General features: G+C 44.4%; 1 protein-coding gene across 6 annotated transcripts in view; it reads left to right on the top strand.

Annotated features, from left to right (window-relative positions):
- Positions 1–19,174, top strand: part of RREB1 (ras responsive element binding protein 1) — a 126,831-nt gene that overhangs the window by 77,418 nt on the left and 30,239 nt on the right. For 5 of the 6 annotated variants that reach the window (XM_065628931.1, XM_065628932.1, XM_065628933.1 and 2 more), the window contains 2 exons: positions 7,583–7,727; positions 8,896–9,035. In XM_065628931.1, coding sequence (XP_065485003.1) covers positions 7,583–7,727; positions 8,896–9,035 — 285 coding nt within the window. Of the gene's footprint in view, positions 1–3; positions 7,078–7,582; positions 7,728–8,895; positions 9,036–19,174 lie in introns of those variants that run through there. The other variant, XM_065628935.1, reaches the window with a different exon arrangement.

Below are 19,174 nucleotides of genomic sequence, written 5' to 3'. Positions count from 1 at the left end.
GCCCTTCCCAATCTGAGCCTTCCCCGGACCCGTTCGCCCCACCCTGCTCCTTCGCTGCATGCGTTGCAATGGCTTTCTTACCCGCATAGCTGTGGAGGTGTCTTGCTGTTCGGCTTCTCTTTGTTTATCCCACGCTAGCGTTCAATGCCGGTTACCACTAGAATGTGTGGTGGTACTTGAAATTTGTTTTGAGATTGCTCCACAGTTGTAAGAGGGTGTTCCCCAAATGTTTGGGGTTTTGGTATTCCAATGGTTTTGGTATTCCAGTGTCTCTTGACTTGATGTGAAGCGTGCATCTGTGTCTGAGGGTTTTTGGGGTCATTTTGGGAGGTTTTTTTGAGGATACAGGTAGCAAACAAGCCAAGAAGAAAAGACAAACAGAAACTCATCCATGTACAGATCATGTCTGATTTACAAAATTATCTGCATCTTTCTGGTTCCTGTGATTACAACTGGCAAGGGCTGAGTGGATTGCTCTCTTAAGTGGGTGATGTTGGTAATTAGCACTGGAAATACATTGTCAATACAGATTCTCTACATGTTTTAACAAACAAACAAACAACTGACTAAACTCTTTAACCCAAGGGTATAATGTTACTGCACTTTTGAGGTAAGTTCCAGTCATATTCACGAGACTTTTAAGGAGAGAGTTAGCAGCAGTATATTAAGTGATTGCTCCTAGAAATGCTGCTGCTTCACTTTCTTTTTGTTTAGGATTTGCTTCTCATGCATGTCAAATGGCAGAAGCTTAGAAGAGGAGTTCCCTGTGTTTTCCTACATTTCTAGACAATTTGGGCTCAAGTAACTTTTGTTAAGCAGAATGAAACTAAAACAGTGACAAAAATTATGTGACACAGAAATCTCTCAAAAGAGATTTTACCAGTTAAATTTTGAAGGCTGTCTTCTCTTACTCTGTGAGCCGTTTTTCATTCCATGAGGCCTGAAGAATGTCATGGTCCAAATTTCAGCCTGTCTTGGATGCATCCTGCAGTCTTGTTCGTTCCGATAGGGTGACACAGAGTTGAAGCTTAGACAAAGGAGGCTGTTGGGTTTTTTTTAAACAGAGGTGTTTGGTCATGTTCTGAATTATAGACATGCTTTGTCTTTGCTGTAGATTATCGGGTTTTTGATTCTTTGGAGATTGTTTACTGTTATTTGAAGGTAGAAATGTAAGTGAAAGATCTCAGGGAAGAAAACAGTGGAAGACGTAAAGCAATTGTGCCAGCTAAGTTGTACTTAGGGATCTGACTGTCTCACTTCTTCCCAGACTAGCTTGGTGGACCTGAGTAACTCTTTATGTTGGACAAAAAAAAGGTATCTTTTAAATAAGGCGAAGGATGGAGAGCACCGACTTTATTCTTAGTCTCTGAATGGTTGGATGTGTGGCTCCCTTCTCTTCAGATAAGCATCAGATGCATGAGGATCATCCCCTTGATTTTGAGATCGCACTGCTCAGAAATCATGAGGGAGATGAGGAACAGCCCTGTGCAATACAGTAGAGTATAGGGTACATCTAGTGGTAAAGTGGAGCAACTTAGAATAATATGTGGGATATGAAGCCAGAACCTGAACTTGATACTGTCAGATGATCTCTCTGGACTGATAATGCCCGGATTCATTGGCCTCCCAACTGCGTTTCCACAGGCGTGGAGATGTGAGGGAGGAGGAGGGTGTTTATACACGCACTGGATCCTGTGCTCAAGAATTAATCTTGATTTAGATGCTGGGACTTTCCCAAGCAGGCCTCAGTGAAATTGCTTGCTGCTCCCCCTCTGGACATGCTGCTCCTTCTAATCAGACCTACCTGGCATGAACCTCTCTTGACTGAAAGCCAGCACTGCTTGTGCTGCCATCGTTACAAGGGAGAGGTTTAACCCTGGACCCTGCTCAGAGGCTGCAGATACACCCTTTTGCTCCACACCTTCCTTTTGCCCGGGTGTCCAAGCCAGGCAGGCCCTTTCTCTTAGGCATGTGGAGCACGTCAGCAGCCATGGAAACCCAGGGTGCAGTTACAGTGTGGATTTTCTCCCCAGAGTTGGAAATGAGGGGTTCCCACGCACGCTGAGGGATGCTTCCTTTCCAAGAGCCCAAAAGTAGCACTGATCAGGTTATCTGCATGCAAAGCAGGAGCTCCTGGTTTTATTCCTAATTCAGTGGCATCCAAAGCAGCTGCATCTTGCAGTTGCCTCTCTCAGGATGCTTTGACTCCTCATTCTAGCCTTGAGCCAGCCAGTCAAAACCTGCCCACGTTCTGGTTTTGGCATTGAAGCTGTAGGCTGCCCTGTTTTGAGACCTCCAGAAAGCTTATGCGATCAACATGCAAATCCTCTCGACATTAAGAAAATACAGCAGCCCCTTTTGGATATGCGGTAAAGACTGGGATGTGACCAGCAGGAGCTGCATTTCACTTCAGTAGGACACGTGGGGTTTTTTTTTCCCTCTCCTATGAGTCACCTCCCTTAGGCACTGATCCAGCACCATCCATAGGGAGAAAAAGGAGTAAGGCACTTGAGTTCTGCAGTTGTTTATTGCTACAAAAGTCTCAATCCTTCAATGAAAAGTACCAGATTATTCACTTGGTACTGTTCTGGTGGAATATTCACCCTTCTGAAATCACTCTCGGCATTACAGTGTGGGGCTGAAAACTTTCTGCCCATTTGTTTTAAAAAAAGAAAAAAAAATAAGGCAAGAAGCTGGGGAAGTTCTCGCGCAGTATCATCTTAGTCATCCCGTTCACGTGACGGTTAGAGGGAGAGGAAAGTTATGGCAGAAGAGGGGAAGTGGAAGGTGATTCTCATGGGAAGGATGGAATGAAAGACAGTCAAGCACTTGAAAAATGTGGTTTTGTTGAGAGGGCTGACTGGCACACGGTCGTAGCACAGTTGGATCCTCTTGGCTCACCTATGAAATTCCTTGTGCGAGGGGGAGGGAAGAGATTACGAGGGGAGCTTTTTCACGCACAGCTGTGCCGCAAAAGGCCTAGTGTGTAGCAAGTTATCTGCATTTTTTGCATAGCAGTTCTTAAACACCGAGAATTTAGTTCAGAGGTGGATCAGACCTTGTTTGGAAAAGACTTAATTTCCACTTTCCATTTCAGGATTATTCTTTGCAAATTCTTCTGGCTTTCTGTCTGGTCTCGTTTTAAATGGAGTTCCACCACTTTCTCTGAGAGGTGAATCAAGGCTAGCTACCACTTAGTGCAAGGGAGTCCTCCCTAGTATTAAGCTCAAATTTTTATCTCCTTCCTTACATCCTGTGTATTGCGGTTGCATTTCAGTGTTCCACCCTCAGTACTGTCCAAGTGTACGTGTACTTGCATGCATGCTGGGGAGACTAATAACCACCACATGAAGTGCAGGTTTCAGGGCTCTGTACCTTCCCCAGCTTGTCTGCTGTTCTTGGGTTGCTCTGTAGGATGGCTCAGAGCCACAATTCATTGATTTAAATCAGGAAAAAAAGCCAAGTTTCATCCGCTGTGGCTGTGGCTCTCTTCTGAGCTGCAGCAGGGAACACTTCAGAGCTGCTGGCACATGTTACTGTAACCTGTGCCTGTGGCTGAATATGAGCAATTCTTTGCATGTCCTTATGCCCTTCTTTATTTGCACTACATTCTCACTTAAAGTGTTGAGTGTATATCTTTATTTTTTGGAACTGATGAATGTCATATCATTTTCCTTCATCATTGTAGGATGCTGAAAGCCAGGCTGACTTATGAGCCTGGCTTTCGTATTCAAAGTATGCCAGTGTTGTCAGGCCAAAATACGTTGTTATAGTCACAACGGGAAAATAACTTCCAAGCAGAGCTTTGTTCCTGTTCTCCTTGTATTTTGGCAGGCTAAACAGTGAGATCGAGCATTTTCAGCATTACATGTAAGATCTAATCAAGGCAAATTCTTCTAAAGGAGGATAAGACACAAATATTCACCCCCTTCCCCCTCCTCCTGTTAATTGTAGTTAGGAAACTTTTTAAGTGAAATAAGCCTTGGTGAAGGGAGTGTTTAAAAGAAAGGTTGTGGATGTGGATGTGACTTGGCATCTGCTGCAGTTCAGCCGAAGTTGGGTGCTAAATGTTTTCTCCAGGCAGAATGACATCCATGTTGCAGAGTGAAAGAGAGAGATGAAGATTGTATCAATCCTTTGTACTGCTTGGCTTTATCTTCCCGCTTATCTTGGGCTGTAGCTCTAGTAATCTTTTTCCTCTCCGCCCTTGACTTGAGGTAGTGAAACTTGCTTAACCTGCCAAAGGAACAAACCTGCTGGCTGTAACGTGGACAGGTTGCGACTCTCCTTGAGAACTCTGGAACCTGCTGCTTTGGTTTCGGATTTTCCTTTTTTCCTTGATGATTGCACTCAGAGAGCTATCACAGCGGCTGTGATATTCGACCTACACAGTAAAAGTCAAAGGTGCAAGTCAGGGTGTCTTCCTGTTTATAGCTCAATAGCTCAGGCTGCTTCCTTTCAAATATGCAAAACTGAAACACAAGGGATTCCCACATTCCTTGCTGTGGGTACGGATTCTGCCCTCGCTTTTAGGGCATGGCGAAAGCGCGTGTGTTGCGGGAAGTAGAACTGCAGGCTGGGGGCAGCTGATGGCTTTGACACCAGCCGTAGCAAAGCCCCGTCGCTGCGGTGCTGCACCCACGCCAGCAAGCGCTGCCTTATTAGCACACGTTCTATTGCAAATGTGGCTGGACTGCTCCAGGGACCTGCAGGAGCCGGTGTGTTTGCGTGCGTTAGGTCACGCCAGGCAGAGGTGCCAGGTTGGACCGACACTAACCTGGAGATCTCAACAGTTTCTCCAGTTGTTACGCGGTGGATGTGCCATCACAGCCCTCTCAGGTAGGAGCAGCTCCGTCAAAACAGACCGAGTTCAACAGGTGGACAAACAGCAGGAGGAAAGAACTCAGTCCCAAGGAAGCTGTTTTGCATGGGGAGCTGCTAAACAGGAGTTCTGCCTACTTGTTACTGACAAAAAGGAGACCTTAAAAGAAAGTAGTAATGTAAAGTCCCACGCTTAACGCATAGCAGGTTTTTTTGTCGTTTGTTTGTTTTCTGGGTGAATGTGATTTAGATTGACTGCTTTTGCTCTCCAGCTCTCAAAAAAAGTAACTGGCCAAGTAATATTAGCTGTGCATCAGCCAAGCTGCCAGAAGGTTAAGCAAGCAGGCCATGTGTGTGTGCCTGGGGTGGGGGGATGGACAGGCACATGCAAAAGCCTCTGTCTTCACTTTCAAAAGCTCATGGAAACTGGAAAGCAGTCTTTATTAAAAAGAAAAAAAAAAAAGAAAAGGCCAACAAACCACCTTCCAAGTTTTGCTTTGCCCGTGCAATTGAATACTACGTTTTGTTGTTCCCAGATGCTTTTTGAGTTTTATCTACAACCACTTGTGGACAGAAACCCTTTGAACACAAATAACTGGTTTCTTCTCCCTTATTCTTGCATGCATACAGACAACTGCTCCTCACACTGTTGATTTATCACCCCTAGGATGCTTGGGGATTGATGTAGCTAGCATGACACATTAAATAAGTGCCATAAGGAGGAAAGAAAAAAAAGACCAGAAAAAAAGAATAAAGACAATGAGGCAGTACAATAACTGTAGATGCCTTCCTTGCAGATTTTGTGAGACCAGCTAGCACTGGATTAATGCGGATAAGTCAGTTATTATAGCTTTGGTGCCTATTGCAGCAGGGCTACCAGAGGGCCGAGGCAGGTGGGTGCTCTGCGCTCCAAAGGCTGTCAGTGCTCCAGCTTCTCCCTGTGCCCCTTTGAACCTGGAGAGACCCAAAACCTTGGAGCTTCAGCCTTCTTCCTGCTCCCAGTTGGGTGATTGGCAGGGAAAAAGGTCAGACAAATTCAGCGACATTTCTGTGATGCTGTACCCAAGCCGCCGGGCACATCTGCACACAGATGCTCTCTCCCCCTTGAACCTCCCACAGTGTGACTGACAGGTGTCACTGGTGTCCATCCACCGTTTGTGTCACTAGTAAGGGTTACTCGGGGGCTGAGGAAGCCACGTTTTTCCCCACACTGACGCAGTCCTCCGAGCAGTCCCAGCTTTGCTGGGCATTGAAAGCAGGCGGTAGCTGAACAGACATTTTAATCTTGCGTCGGTTTTGGTACGTGTGGTGCTTTTGGCTTGAGGCTGTTCCCGCATAACACGCTCAGGAGCCCGGCTGTAGTTTGAGACAGTAATTTAGATGCCTTTTTTTTTTTTCTTTTTTTTTTTTTAAGGTTCAGAGAATGTGAAAGGAAACGTTAAAAAAGACGTTGTGAGGAGACAGTCCTCCCAGCAGCTCCAGTGGAGTCTGCTCATGGGTCAGTTCGGTCCAGTGTGTTATCTTGAAGCATCATGCCCTTGGCATCCATGACTAAAATGGATTTTATGTCACAACACCCAAACAGTTATGAGGACATACAAGACTTGTCTAGGTTACAACATTCTCTCATGTTTGAACATGATAGCGTGCAGTCAAGCGAAATGGCACAGTCCTGAGCCGAGTTGGGGGTGTGACTTCTGAAGGATGTGCCCAAATGCCATTAACATTGTCTCCCTTCTGTTACTTTGAAGTCAGTCATGGACAAAGGGCAACTCTCTCCTCCATTCACATTTGTACCTATTAGAAGCAAAAACTGACATAGCATGTAGGAGCCTCTTTTTGATTTTTTTTTCAAAAGCACTATAAATTTGAAGTGCGGCTAAAGGCCCTACTCTTTTTTTTTTTTTGAAGTTACTAATTGAGTTTTTAGTACTCAGAAAAACAAGCACGGGAGCAATGCCGCAGGACTAGACCACAGTGTCTTCCTCAGGATGCAAATACAGAAAACTGAGAGGCAAGCAGGTCAGGTGTACAGGTGTTGGTAAGATTGCTTCCTGAGCCATTTTGTCCCTCTCCTCTTTCCACTGTCTTTGTGACAAGGAACAAGAGTTTTCCTGGGGAAGCAGGTTTGTGAACGTGCTTTGGCAATAGGGAGTTTTGCAGGCCAAACCTGCTGCACTAACAGCGTGACCAGATACATCTTGACTTCAAAGCTGCAGTTGAAATTCAATATTGGGGTGCACCAGTGTGTCACAAGTGAGAAGGAAACGAGTGTGTTTGAGAAGATGTTGGCATACCGATCCATTTGGGGCACTGTCTGAAACTATCCAAGGAGAGCCAGCTGAAGATTTTTTATACTGAGAGAAATGGATGCTGAGCCGCGGGGTTTTATTTACTAGAGCGCCACAAGACTGGGAGGCCGGGCCTGTAGATGACTGTGCAGGATTAGGCAGAAGCAGGACGTCTGGGGCAATGGGAGACGGACACGATGGTTGTGGGGCCAGGCAGTGCTGTGCTGTGGGTTGGGGCACGATGGGGAGCTGCCGGGCCCCCTGCCATGGCCCTGCATGGTCCCGGGTGCTGCAAAGAGCCCGTGCTGGATCGTGCCCCAGCTGTCTTTCAGAAGCGCAGTCCAGTTTACGGGGTGTCTGCTGGTATCCTTTAAAGGCGAACCTTAAAAGTAATATCGGCGTTAAAATTTACGCAGACTTTCCACCCCGATTTTCCTGCTGACAGTGTCTTTTTCCCCCCTTCTGCTCAGGCACATGAAGATTCACGAGAAGGATCCGAACAGCGCCGCGAGCACAACTCCCCCATCGCCGCTGAAGCGCAGGCGATTGTCTTCGAAACGGAAGTTTAGTCATGATGCTGAGATGGACAGAGAGGAGAGGACACCTGCAAAAAAGGTTCTATATGGGGCATGAAGCAAAAGACTTTCCTGGCTAGCTCCTAAGCTGTCAGCTGTTATGTTCGTGCAGTCTGCACCAAAATGTGGTCTTGTTATGGCCCTATATATATCTTAAGATGCCATGCTTTTCCTCTGTAGCCAACACTGTTGTCTGAGATTTAAAATCAATTTCTGATTTCAGAGATTGAAATAATTTTTCTTTAATTCTTTATTGTTTCTTTTTTTGGGTTTACATATGATTTATATTAGATATTTGGTATTGGATGATGAAGATGAATTATTCTTTTGCTACTGCAGCTTTTCCCCTACTTCGTTGGTTTTTTTTTTTCTCCTATTTACTTCATAGTAGTCCTACAGGATAGTGATTTGAACTTTTTAAAAAACAGTGTTTATTTCAAAAGCAGCAACACCTTAAGTCTGTTTTTGTCTTGATCTGGAGGAAAAAAATCTGTAGTACATTTCCCTTTCACAGTAGCATAATCTTGTATTATTGGAGTTGTAAGAGCAATGAGGAAATATTTATTTGAATGTAGACATTTCCATTAGGGTTTTGTTTATGAAATATTTTAGTGCATTTCTGTCATTTATATAAAATGTGTGGCGGCTGCCAAACTTGACCCTTTCCACTTACTATCTGTAAATGGCAAGCTAGTAGCAGCTCCATTTAGCTCAGTATCCCTTGTTTCTGTGCATGCTTTTCTCCCTGTAATCAGGAGAGGGCTATAGAGAACATGCAGAAGTTCATTGCTTTTCCTTGGACCACTTGAGTTAGGAGCTGGCAGTATCTCAGTGGCATAAATAATTGAGGCCGACAACTCGCCTGGTTTTCTGAAGGGGGAGGAATGCTAGTTCAGTGGTGTATATAAACATACGGGTTTATAAGTTGTTCAATCACTGTTTCTCATTAGAACAGATATATCCGTGACTGAGCCGCACACTTCGTCTCCTGCTGAGCCTCCCTTTTCATCTTGCACGTTCTCACACATGCGCAGAGGCTCTGTCGCTCACCCTCTATTGCCAAAATGAGTCATTTCTGGTCACCTGCAGCAAAGTTACGGATGAAGCCTGCTGCTTCGTTTTTAAGAGAAGGACTTCAAATTGATCGCATGCGTGGTTTGTTGCTTACAATTTGGTCTAGTGAGATTTTTTTTCCTCTCTGTCTGAAGGTTGTCGAGGATGGTCACTCCGGTGAAGGGGATAAGAAGGCTGACGATGAAGTTTATCATTGTCCAGTGTGTTTCAAAGATTTTTTTTGCAAGTATGGGCTGGAGTCCCACATGGAGACACATCCAGATAATTCACTGAGGTAAGAAATAGTCCTGAGAGTGTTTCTGGTCATCAGATGGCCGGGGGGAGCTTGCTGGGGAGGAACAGGAGCCGTTCAGTCCCCTGCACTGTTAACTTCTCCCCTTTGTGATTTTGAACAGGTTTTTAAATGTTTCTGCCTGATCTTATGTCACCAGGGTGCTGTAGGACTTAATTTTATTATTTTTTGCAAATACAGGAGATCTTGCCAGTTAATAGCTGAGAATGTTTTAGAAGAAATCAAGGCACCCTGTCCTCCCCTCCAAACCCATCACTATTGGTACATCAAACTGTAAAATGCCAACAATGCAAAATTTTAACAAGTTAAACTAAAGGCGCTTAAAATATGAAGCAAAACTTTATAAAGTATTCAGGTACCAACCTGAATACCTGATTATTCTGCTTGGGGAGAAGGGAGACAGCTGGATATAAAGGTTTTGTTGTCTGTCATGGGGGGGAGTGAAGGTAGATGAGTTTCTGATTCCAGACTTTCAATAAAATGTGTTATGCTTTTCTGCCTGTTGAGGTTAGGGAATGATTTGGATTTTGGCTTAAATCAGCTTCTCTTAACAAGGAAAAATTAGTTATTAATTGTTTGAGAAGGTGCTTAGGTGTTGTGTTTTGATTCAAGTAATTGCCTGTGGGACTCCTGATACTTTTTTATTTCCTGTTTTTTACCACAGAAAAATGTAGATCGAGATACATGAAGATATAAAAGAGATAATCCAAGTCTAGTTTAAACATGTAGAAAAGCTGCTATTTTAGAAAAGGAGATTGTCCATTTGCAGCAGCTTGTCAGTGTTTCAAGCTTATTTTGGGGTATTGGACTCTGATGCTCTTTTTGGAAGGGTGCAGAATTCAGAATTTTGATGTGTCAATACTCTCTCCTGAATACCAGTTTCTTAATAGAATGGCATGGAGCAGAGCCATCCCATTCTATTAAATGGGATTAATTCTATTAAAATTTTTCCTTTTTTTAGATTTTAAAACCTTGGTAAGTATGTGTAAAACCATTTAAAAGGCATTTTAAGTGCTGTAATTATTGGGGAAAGGAGTTGGAAAGCTCTTTCTAAAACTTGGTCCAGCAAATAGCAATTAATTAAATGGAGTTTGCTGTTTCTGAGGTAAACAAGGTAAATTTTCATTATCGAGCAAAACTGAAACAGTCGTTCTCTGGTAAGAGCTCTGCAACCACCACAAAAGTGTGATGTAATTTTGCCATACGCTTTATGCTTTAGAAAAAGCGGCTGTCATATTAGGCTTATCCTGGCATTAGCCTCATTTTGAAGCTTCTGTGACAATATGACCTCTTTGCAAAGTTTTATGCCATGGACCTGAGTGGAGAGGTGGATTCCTTTGCTTTGAGTGATGGATAAAAGATAACAGAATATATTGGCAGCGTTGCAGTCTGCTGCGACAAGGCAGAAAGGTATAGCTGTGCAAATATGCAGTTGTTCTTCATGCAACTATTTCTCTAAGATTAGGAGTCTTGCTTTTGGACAATAATATTCTCCTGAAGCAGGTCTTGCTACTGTTGATTGCACTGAGCAACAAATACTAAAATGTGTCCCTAAATCAAAGGCATGATTGTCAGTCTCTGGGGGCATGAATTAAGGCTGGTGCAGGTATGCCGGTCTTCATGGGCTTGTCCAGATGATGGTAAGGGTTTTTCGTCAAATATTTACTTTAGCAATTTAAGACATGTCAGTGGAGATAGGGCAGGACAAAGAAGCTGTGGTTTGCCCTGGTCAGCTAACATACTCAAATGCAACTTGCCCTGCCTATCTGGTTTAAAACACACCTTTTGTCCTAGTCTAGATAAGTCAAATGGCACCACCATCTGCTTGGCCTAACCTAGCAGAAAATCCTCTGTTAAGTAGAGCAGTCTGGGTTGCTGTTAAGGTGACTTTTTCATCCCAAAGGAGATGCGTTTGAAACCTTGGCAGGCAGGAGCTGTAATCCCCTGGTTCTCAAGGTTCTGCAAGACTGTTTTTAAGGTTCAGCGAGATATGCTGAATGTAGCGTGCCATTCTCAGTCCTGAGTTCATGTGACTGAAATGATTCCTCTTGGTGAGGCATAGGGGTGCTTTTCTGAGTGAAAGAGGTAAAGAAAAGAATATTTTGCTGGAGTATCAGAGCAAGAGACATGTGTGTATGGGTACGATCATGGTGGGAGAGATAACTGCAAAATGTTAGAAAGCGTTCCTCAAATCCTGGTGTTTCCATGTTATAGAAGACAAGGAGGAAGAACTCCCCTTAAAGTTCAAACAAACAAGCATAGCAGCTGTGTTTTGAGCAAAGAGCAGGAAGCAGAACACTCTCAGTCTGTTTTTATTGCCAGTATTGTAAAAGTAGAGACACTCGATCAGCACTTCTGTGAGGCAGGTATCGGATGTTGCACATCCCAATGCCAGATGCTCTGGGTCTGGCAGTTGGTTTGCAGCTGCCGCTTTAGGTAGCCCAGCACAGACTGTTTTGTCATAACCAAAAATAAGTGATGCTCAATCTGCCTAACAGTGCCTTCCTTTGCAAACCAGGGGGCAAACATCTGACTTTTTTCTTCTCCCCCAGTAGTGAGTGTCAAAACGATTGCGGACATCGGCTCTGCAGTGCTGCAGGAGTGTGCGTTGCCTTGGCAGTGGCACCAGCCTCCCTCTCCCTTCAGGGATGCATCCCTGGCAGCAGCAAAGTGCTGGGGTGTGCAGGAGCTTCTGCCTGGCTTCCTTGTGGTCCTTTAATCCTGCCATTGTAGTGCTGCTGTGTAAATACAGCCTCTTGCCCCCTGAGCGTCTGTGTGTCCCGGCCCCCCTCTGCTAAGCAGCAGAAAAGGTAAGGCTGTCTGGCAGTCCCCGGATCACTATGTGAGCAGCTAATTTACAGGGTGGGCCATTACCCTTCCAGATACTGTCAAATGAACAACTTTAAATCACAGAGTTAGCTGTTCAAAGTCAGATGAAAAGACACCCCGCATTGTCTTCCCCAGTACCGCTTTTTCATGTAAAGCCCTGAGCCGGGAGCACCTCATTGTTTACTTGCAGCAGAATAAACAATACTTAATCCACTGTTTGTGTGAGAGGGGCTCCAGCTTGGGAGAGTATCTGTTGATTATGTAAAATCCTAAATCGTGCATCTTTGTCTCCTAATTACGGTAAGAACTGCCCTGCTCTTGGGAGCAATAATAGGGCCCTTTGTCCCGCTGACAATGGGCTGTGGCACTGCATCTCCTTCATGGCATTACCCCCCCTGGTCAGTCTCTGTCCTTTTGAAGCCCTGGGACCTGCATCCTAATTAGTGACATGAGCTGGTCCCAGCAAGGCTGTCTGCAGTCCCCATTAGCAGTGGGAGGTGGCCCAGGGGTACTTTCTGACCCCCTCTGCCTCTTTACCTGGACCATTTAAAGAAGAAATCTGTTTCCCTGCAGCTGGGGCCTCAGGACACCATCTATTTTGGTGAGTTTGTATCTGAGTGTTGATATAATTAGCAGAGTGCTGAAACGCTGTGCAGCCAATAGGGAAAATGAGAAACCTTGTGGAGCGGGGTAACTTCTCTGGAAACTTTTGTGGCAGAGAGTTGCTGTCAAACATGGTAATGTGATTGTAAAGGTCGCCTGACAGACAGCTCTGAGCAACATCAGCAGCACAAGCGAAGGAGACGTGAGGATTTCCTGGGGAGAAACCTCTCGAGGCGCTATGTGAGGTTTCTCGTCTTTCCTTTGGCAAGTACAGTGGAACAGGCTTAAAGTAAAACGTGTGGCTTTTAAAAAAGTACATGCACTATAACATTGTCTGTTGGGTTTCAGTGTAACCAGAGCATACCCTTTTTATTTCCTCTCCTTCTCCTCCAGGAAGCTTCATACAGTGCTCTCTGCTCTGTATTAACAGCTAAAAGTTTTTCAATTTTTCGTTCCTCACAGCAGCAAGGAGACATTCATGCTGCCTCTCATGCCCATGCATCTTCCTGAGGAGAGGAGGAGGGAGGCCGTGGTAGCGTTGGCACTTACCTCCCTTCTTAGAGGCGTGTTTCAACATCAGTTCTTAGCAAGGGTTGTTGTGCAGTTTGGACACAGTAAAAGCCTGGGTCTTAATGAATGTTACGGGGACTTTCTGATCACGTGGTTGAATATGGCATTGCCTTCAGTTACAGTGTTTGCTTTTGCTAACTTTTTACAGGAGACAAGAAATAAATAGACATTACAGAGTGTGAAAGGCAACTGTCTGCCTCAGTCACTGAGCTGACCTGGTGACCAGAACCAGGAGATGCCTATTGCCATGAATGGATTCAGAGTAGATTAAGTTTTTTGACCTTTTACAGAGCGTGTCCGAACAGTGATATAATATATTAAGCTTTGTAACTTGCCAAATCCCAGGCATATTTTCACAAGGACAGCAAAAGCAGTTCTCTTGCCTCAGGGTAATGTGCTTCTGTAGAGCTTAAAAAAAAAAAAAGACGACATTCACAGTCTACCTTGTTCTTCAAAACAGTCTACCCAGGCTTTGCTGAAACTTGTGAAGTCAAATTGGCTAGAGGTTGAACGTCACCATGGAAAGCTGTTGTTTTGAACAGTTAGATTGGCAGCAGGCATAGCAACAGAAGAGCTTAGGTCCTGGAATGGGAAGTATCAGGACACCTTGACCATTGGTATCTGTTGTCATCTGCCTCCAGTTTTGCCAGGTTGACCACTGTGAGCTCTTGTTTCTGAAAACACTCCCAGGTGGAAAATGCTATCCTTGTGTCTTGGTGTTACCTGGTTTCACTCAGGAGTGGACAGCTTAAATGCCCTGGGAATGTTCTCCTGGACTCTGTGTGTAAACTGTGTCACAAGATGTCACATGCAGTTGGGCTGGTCACCAGGTTTCCCCCTTTGCCAGCACGTCCCCATTCTTCAGTGCGTGGTGTCAGGTGGTGAGATGCTATGAGGCACCAGGACCTGCATCCTCATCTTAAATCATTTTAGCCAATGCACATGAGCAGCCCCGTTCAAGTCAAGACAAGAGGAAGTGGGTTTTGAGTCAAAATGATTCCAGCTACCTAAAATATTACATGTTTATTGTGCAGTTACTGTTCTTCAGGGCAGTTCTGCACATCGGCTTTGGGGAGATAAAATAGCCAAGAAAATAAATAATGTAAATTTGAAGTGTATGGAGATTATTTCAGTCATCAGCACCAGTAGAAAAAACTCGTACAAGACTAAGTTGTGTACAGAGCAGCAACATGACTGAGTAAAAGTACATTGTGCAGGATGTAAAAGAAGGAAAAAAAAAACAACCCACACCAGAAAAAGCCCCTTAAGTTTCACTCCTGTTTTTGCCAGTGCCTACTTAAGCAACTTTAGGAATTAACTTCCTATCTTTTCTCTCCTTATATAGCAGGGAATAATCCTGCTGACTTCATTTTTCTGAAGCACATTGCTTTCTACACATGGTCAGCTTTTTGTGGGAAGAGGGTGTGAATGACATTGCAAACTTAGAAGAGTGAAAGTGTTTGAAAACTAAATGTTGTTCGCAATTTATATTACTTTTGAGACAAAACTACAGGTTCATGGTGGGAAGAGGAAGTTTTTTTCCTAGTAGTTGACACTACTGTTACTGGAAGCAACTTGAGGCATGAATGACAAGTAGTCTTCATGGGGCATTGTGAAATTTTATACTACTTTTCCATCTCTGTCACAACTGTTGGTGTGCACATAGATGAGCCTTGTTCCTTGCTAGTACTTCAAAACATGAAACATTGTGCTCTTTTAATGCAGCTGGAGAACTGTGAGCTGGTTGTATACTACACTGATTGTTGAGTACTGAGAGAGAGATGGGGAGTGCTCCAGCACAGACATGTTCATGAACCTCCTTGACCTTTGGTTTTGGCACTGTACTTTGGCCCCTTCTTAGTCATTGTTTGAGATTGTACCAGCAAGGATAGTTTACGTAGGAACTGCTGCTAGAGTTACTAACAGAGTCAATGCTACAAGACTTGTTATAGCCAAGGATGGAAGCACACAGGGTCAGTTGTGTGGCGTTGCTGATTCAGCTGAACTCTCCTGCTCTGCTCTGCTCTGCAGGCTGCTTGCTTGGTGTCTTGCTGATAGGAACTAGGAACCTAATCCTGATCTCCACTGGAAGCATTTTCAGTGCAGCAGCAATTCCATGAGCCAGCTGGTGACGATGAAATCGAGCTCTGGTAAATGCTAGGACCAAAAATATGCTGTGGTACAATGCAACTCTTTAATGTTGGTGAGGCAGAGAAGAGGGTATGCAAGCAAGCTGGTGAATGCATCCTTTTACTGAGCAAATGGAGAAGTAAAAACAGTGGGTTGAGCATCTGTCTGTATGCTGGCTTGCAAAGCAGACCAGAACTGTACTTTAAGTGCTTTATGAAGTTTCTGTTGAGAAAAGAGAGATGAGAAACATTTGAAGAGCAGCCCGAGTCCAACGCTGGCCTGGAAATGGTCAGATCACATCAGGGAGCTCATTGTGCAAGGAGACTGGGAATCCAGAGCAGCCAGGTAAAAATACCAGGTAATTAATGGACACAGGGAGTAGCGCTCTCATGTGAAAGTGTGTGGTGTGTCACATGGTGTTGAACATCTTAGCTCGGCTGCAAGAACAGAGAGTGGGTAGAATGCAAAGCTGGCTGTAGAGGAAAGATTCTTGTAAAAGGGAGTACAGGAGGGAAAGAGGGCTGAGCCGAAATAGGTTATCAGCATGCCTGCCCAATCCTGATGACCAGGGTTTGTTTATACACGGGCTCTCTCAAAGTCCTGGCTGCTGGTTATTGTGTTAACAGTCAGGTCTGCCTGCTGAGCATAGCTTACCTGTGAGTGGAGATAAGGGCAGGGGTGCTCAATCCAGGTTTGGCTGCACCTGTTTGGGAGGCCTGTGATCGTCAGTGGATGGTTATAGGATTGTCAAGTGCCTGTAGATGTGGTGCTTCTTACGTTACTTGTGAAAAGTGGTGTTGCTTTTTTAACATGGTAGACACATAGTTTGTTTTGGTTTTTGTTTTGGTTTGGTTTTTTAACTCTTGCCATTAATTTTAAAACCACACAAGTACTTGGCTTCCATATTTGAAGGATGTGTTAGAAAGCAGGAAGACCATTCATTTTCCTACCTGAAAGAATACCAGAAGCTCAACTTTAGTTCGTGTGCACAAATAATGACTTCTATTCTGGATGCTGTGCAGCTTCCAGTTTTGGTAGCCTTAGAGTACCGTACTGGTCATGCTTTTTTTTCTTTTTTCCTGAAGTATGCTTGCCCTAGTTATTAAACCCTTCGTAGTTATTTATGTTGATCTTCAGCTCTTGCTCCATGATTCTGTCCAGCCAATTTCTTGACACTTCTGGCTTTTAAAACTTTATTAAGTAAAAAGACGATTATGAGAAAATGAAGTACTTTGTTTGTGCAAGTGTCTTCAGGCCATCTCCTGTTTTCCCTTTATTTGTTCTTAGTTGCATGTTAATTCTGTTGAAGTAAATGATAAAGCTACTGTTCCGCTGGGGCAGAGCTATTAAAGTCTGACACTGTGAAGTGTTGCTGATACATGCAATTCATTACAGTGTTGGGAAGAAATTAATTCTTTTTTCCTCATTTTTCTTTGCTCACACACAAAGAAAGTTAAAAAGATGGCACAGGATGGCTCATGCCTCTTTATTAAACCTTATAGCGGTTGACTTCACTTGAGTTACCCTGTTTGAGGGAGTCACGACACGCTGGCACAGACACTGGCTCTGCAAGCATGCCGACAAGTTTCTGAAGCACGACATCACCCTGGTTTATATCGGGTCTGCCCTGGCTCATACACAGTACTTTTCTTGCCTGGACCACAGCGCAGCTGTAGGAATGTGCACAGCGTTGTGCATCCCTTTATTAATAGAAGAGCTGGCGCAGTGGTTTCTGCCTTTGCCATGCCCAAGGGTGGCTTCTTTGAGGGAGAAAGGATTAAATGGAGCAATGGGACACGATGGTAACGGAGCTGGACAGCCAGTGGGGAGGTGGGAGGGAGGAAAAGTTAAAAGTCCTGCCTTTGCTGAGGGGGTGAAGCAGCGTGCACTGAACTTCTGGTGAGCTGCATTCGTCCCCTGCACCCTAGGAAAAGGGAGAGAAGCCTCTCCAGCCTTTCGCGCCTGGCAAGGAGCTGGCTCCCGGTGCTGCTGTGCCGTTTGGGGTTTCGGTGCTGACCCCAGAGCATTGGGTGAGGTGGAGGTGGGAGAGCGGCAGGCCCCTTGGGGTCGGACACGCTGTGATGGTGTGGGGGAAGGAGGAAGGAACGGTCGTCGCAGGACAACAGGAGGACCCGCAGGGATCTCCAGGAGCAGCACTGCTGCTTTTCCATCACTCATCTGCAGCAAGTGGGAGAGATTAGTGCAGCTGCTGGATGTTATTTCCCAGGGCCCTGGGCGTGGAGGCCAGGAAGGGTATTTCATCCAAAAGGAGATGAGTATCTGGACCTGGGTGGGGTTGCACAGGAGCAGAAACCAGTTTGCTCTCTCTCATCTTCCTCCCTTCGCCTTGCCCCCAAAGCAGTGCGAGAGGAGCAAAGAAATCCTTTCCTGAAGGGGAATACATCTGTAACCTGCCAGCTTTCCTTTCAGAGGTGGTGAAAGCCCTCATGTTTAAAACCATCCTTTCTCCCTCTCCTTGTCAGCCTCCTCTGCAGCGCATGTTCCCGGTGTAGAGGCTGGGACCCTGCTCCCGTCCCTAGTGCAGGCACGAGTTGGTGGCAGGGAATCACCCATCCTTCTCCTCTGCCCAGTTGTGTTATTTTTAGGTCAGCATAGGATTTTCTTTGCTTGTAAGGAGAGCCACGTTAGTGCTGCAAATAATGTGAGACGGAAAGGAGAATGATAACGACAAGGGTGGAAATTTATGTACGGTGTGTATTAGGGATTTCAGTGGGAGGAGTCAGATGACTTAATAATGTAACTGTGTATTAATGGCTTCTGTCTCAGGATGTGTTTCATTCTTGTTTTGTTTTCCTTCTGTTTGTGGCAGTTGCTAAAGAGCACATACAGGAAAGGAACAAAATGGTACCAAGCTTTTTATTTTAGATAAGACCTAGAAATTCACACTGTTTTTAATTGTTGATGTCCACAACATGGGCAACATAGTGAGCTGCATGGGTGAAAACTTCAAGTTTTGGTCTACTCTTGTGTGGTTTCAGAAGTGTAAGTAGAAGAATGCTAAATGTCACTTTCCCTTTCCCATTGCCAGTGTCTGGTAATGCAGAACATAATGTTTATTTAATTTCTTGGTAACAGAATGATGGTTAAAAGTATTTGGCATTTGCATCTTGACTACTGAAACATAAAATTTAGAAGGATTGAATGTTTGACTTCATTATCCTTAATCAAAATCAAGACTGATTCATTTTGCTTAAAATTTGGCTCTGGTTTACCTTTCTAAAATGCCTTGACTTTTCTTAAAGAAAAAAAGCTATTTCCATTGCTGACAAATTGGAATTGGCTCAGAGGAGAGTGTAATGCAAGGGAACAGGCATCGCTTATGTAAACTTCTCTCGCATAGGTGCCACTTGTCCTAAGTGTAGCAAATCCTGGCTTGCCTCTTTGAACAAGCTGCACAAAGCATTGACTGTTTCTTAAAGCCTGTTAATATGGTTTTATATCCTAATTAACATTACAGATTTCAAGAATGCCAACTTATTTTAGTAGAAAGCTTTTTAATGCTGTGTTTTTATATATATACCTTGTCTGCCTTACAAAAAAAAAAAAAAGGTGAACTGGTGTAGTAATAATTAAACAGACTCTTCTAGTGTGATATGTGGCCTGAGCACCAAGGTCAGCCTGGTCATTGCACAGTTGTTGCAGTTGTATTTCGGTTCTGCTTTTGTGCTTTAGCAGTTCTGTTTTCTCACCCGCTCGCTTTGTACACTTCTGCCAGCAAGCCAGAGCCCTAGTATTATGTTCGCACTGTGCAGGTATGAACGACTCTTGAAAGTAAAGGCAGTTGAGAATGAAGCTCATTTTAAAGCGGTCTTAGCTGCTAAAAGCAGTTTTTTCCTTTTTGCTTATAATTGAATCTCTGTGCTTGGAACTGAACAACTTTCTTCTCTCTGCTCTGTAATCATATTTATAGAAAAATGGAAAACTGTGGCCAAGTCTAGAAGTCACGTGGCAACACTGCAACTTTTATT

Source organism: Caloenas nicobarica, chromosome 2 (assembly GCF_036013445.1).
Source record: "Caloenas nicobarica isolate bCalNic1 chromosome 2, bCalNic1.hap1, whole genome shotgun sequence".
Classification (NCBI taxonomy): domain Eukaryota; kingdom Metazoa; phylum Chordata; class Aves; order Columbiformes; family Columbidae; genus Caloenas; species Caloenas nicobarica.
This window is presented reverse-complemented; position numbering and strand designations above follow the sequence as displayed.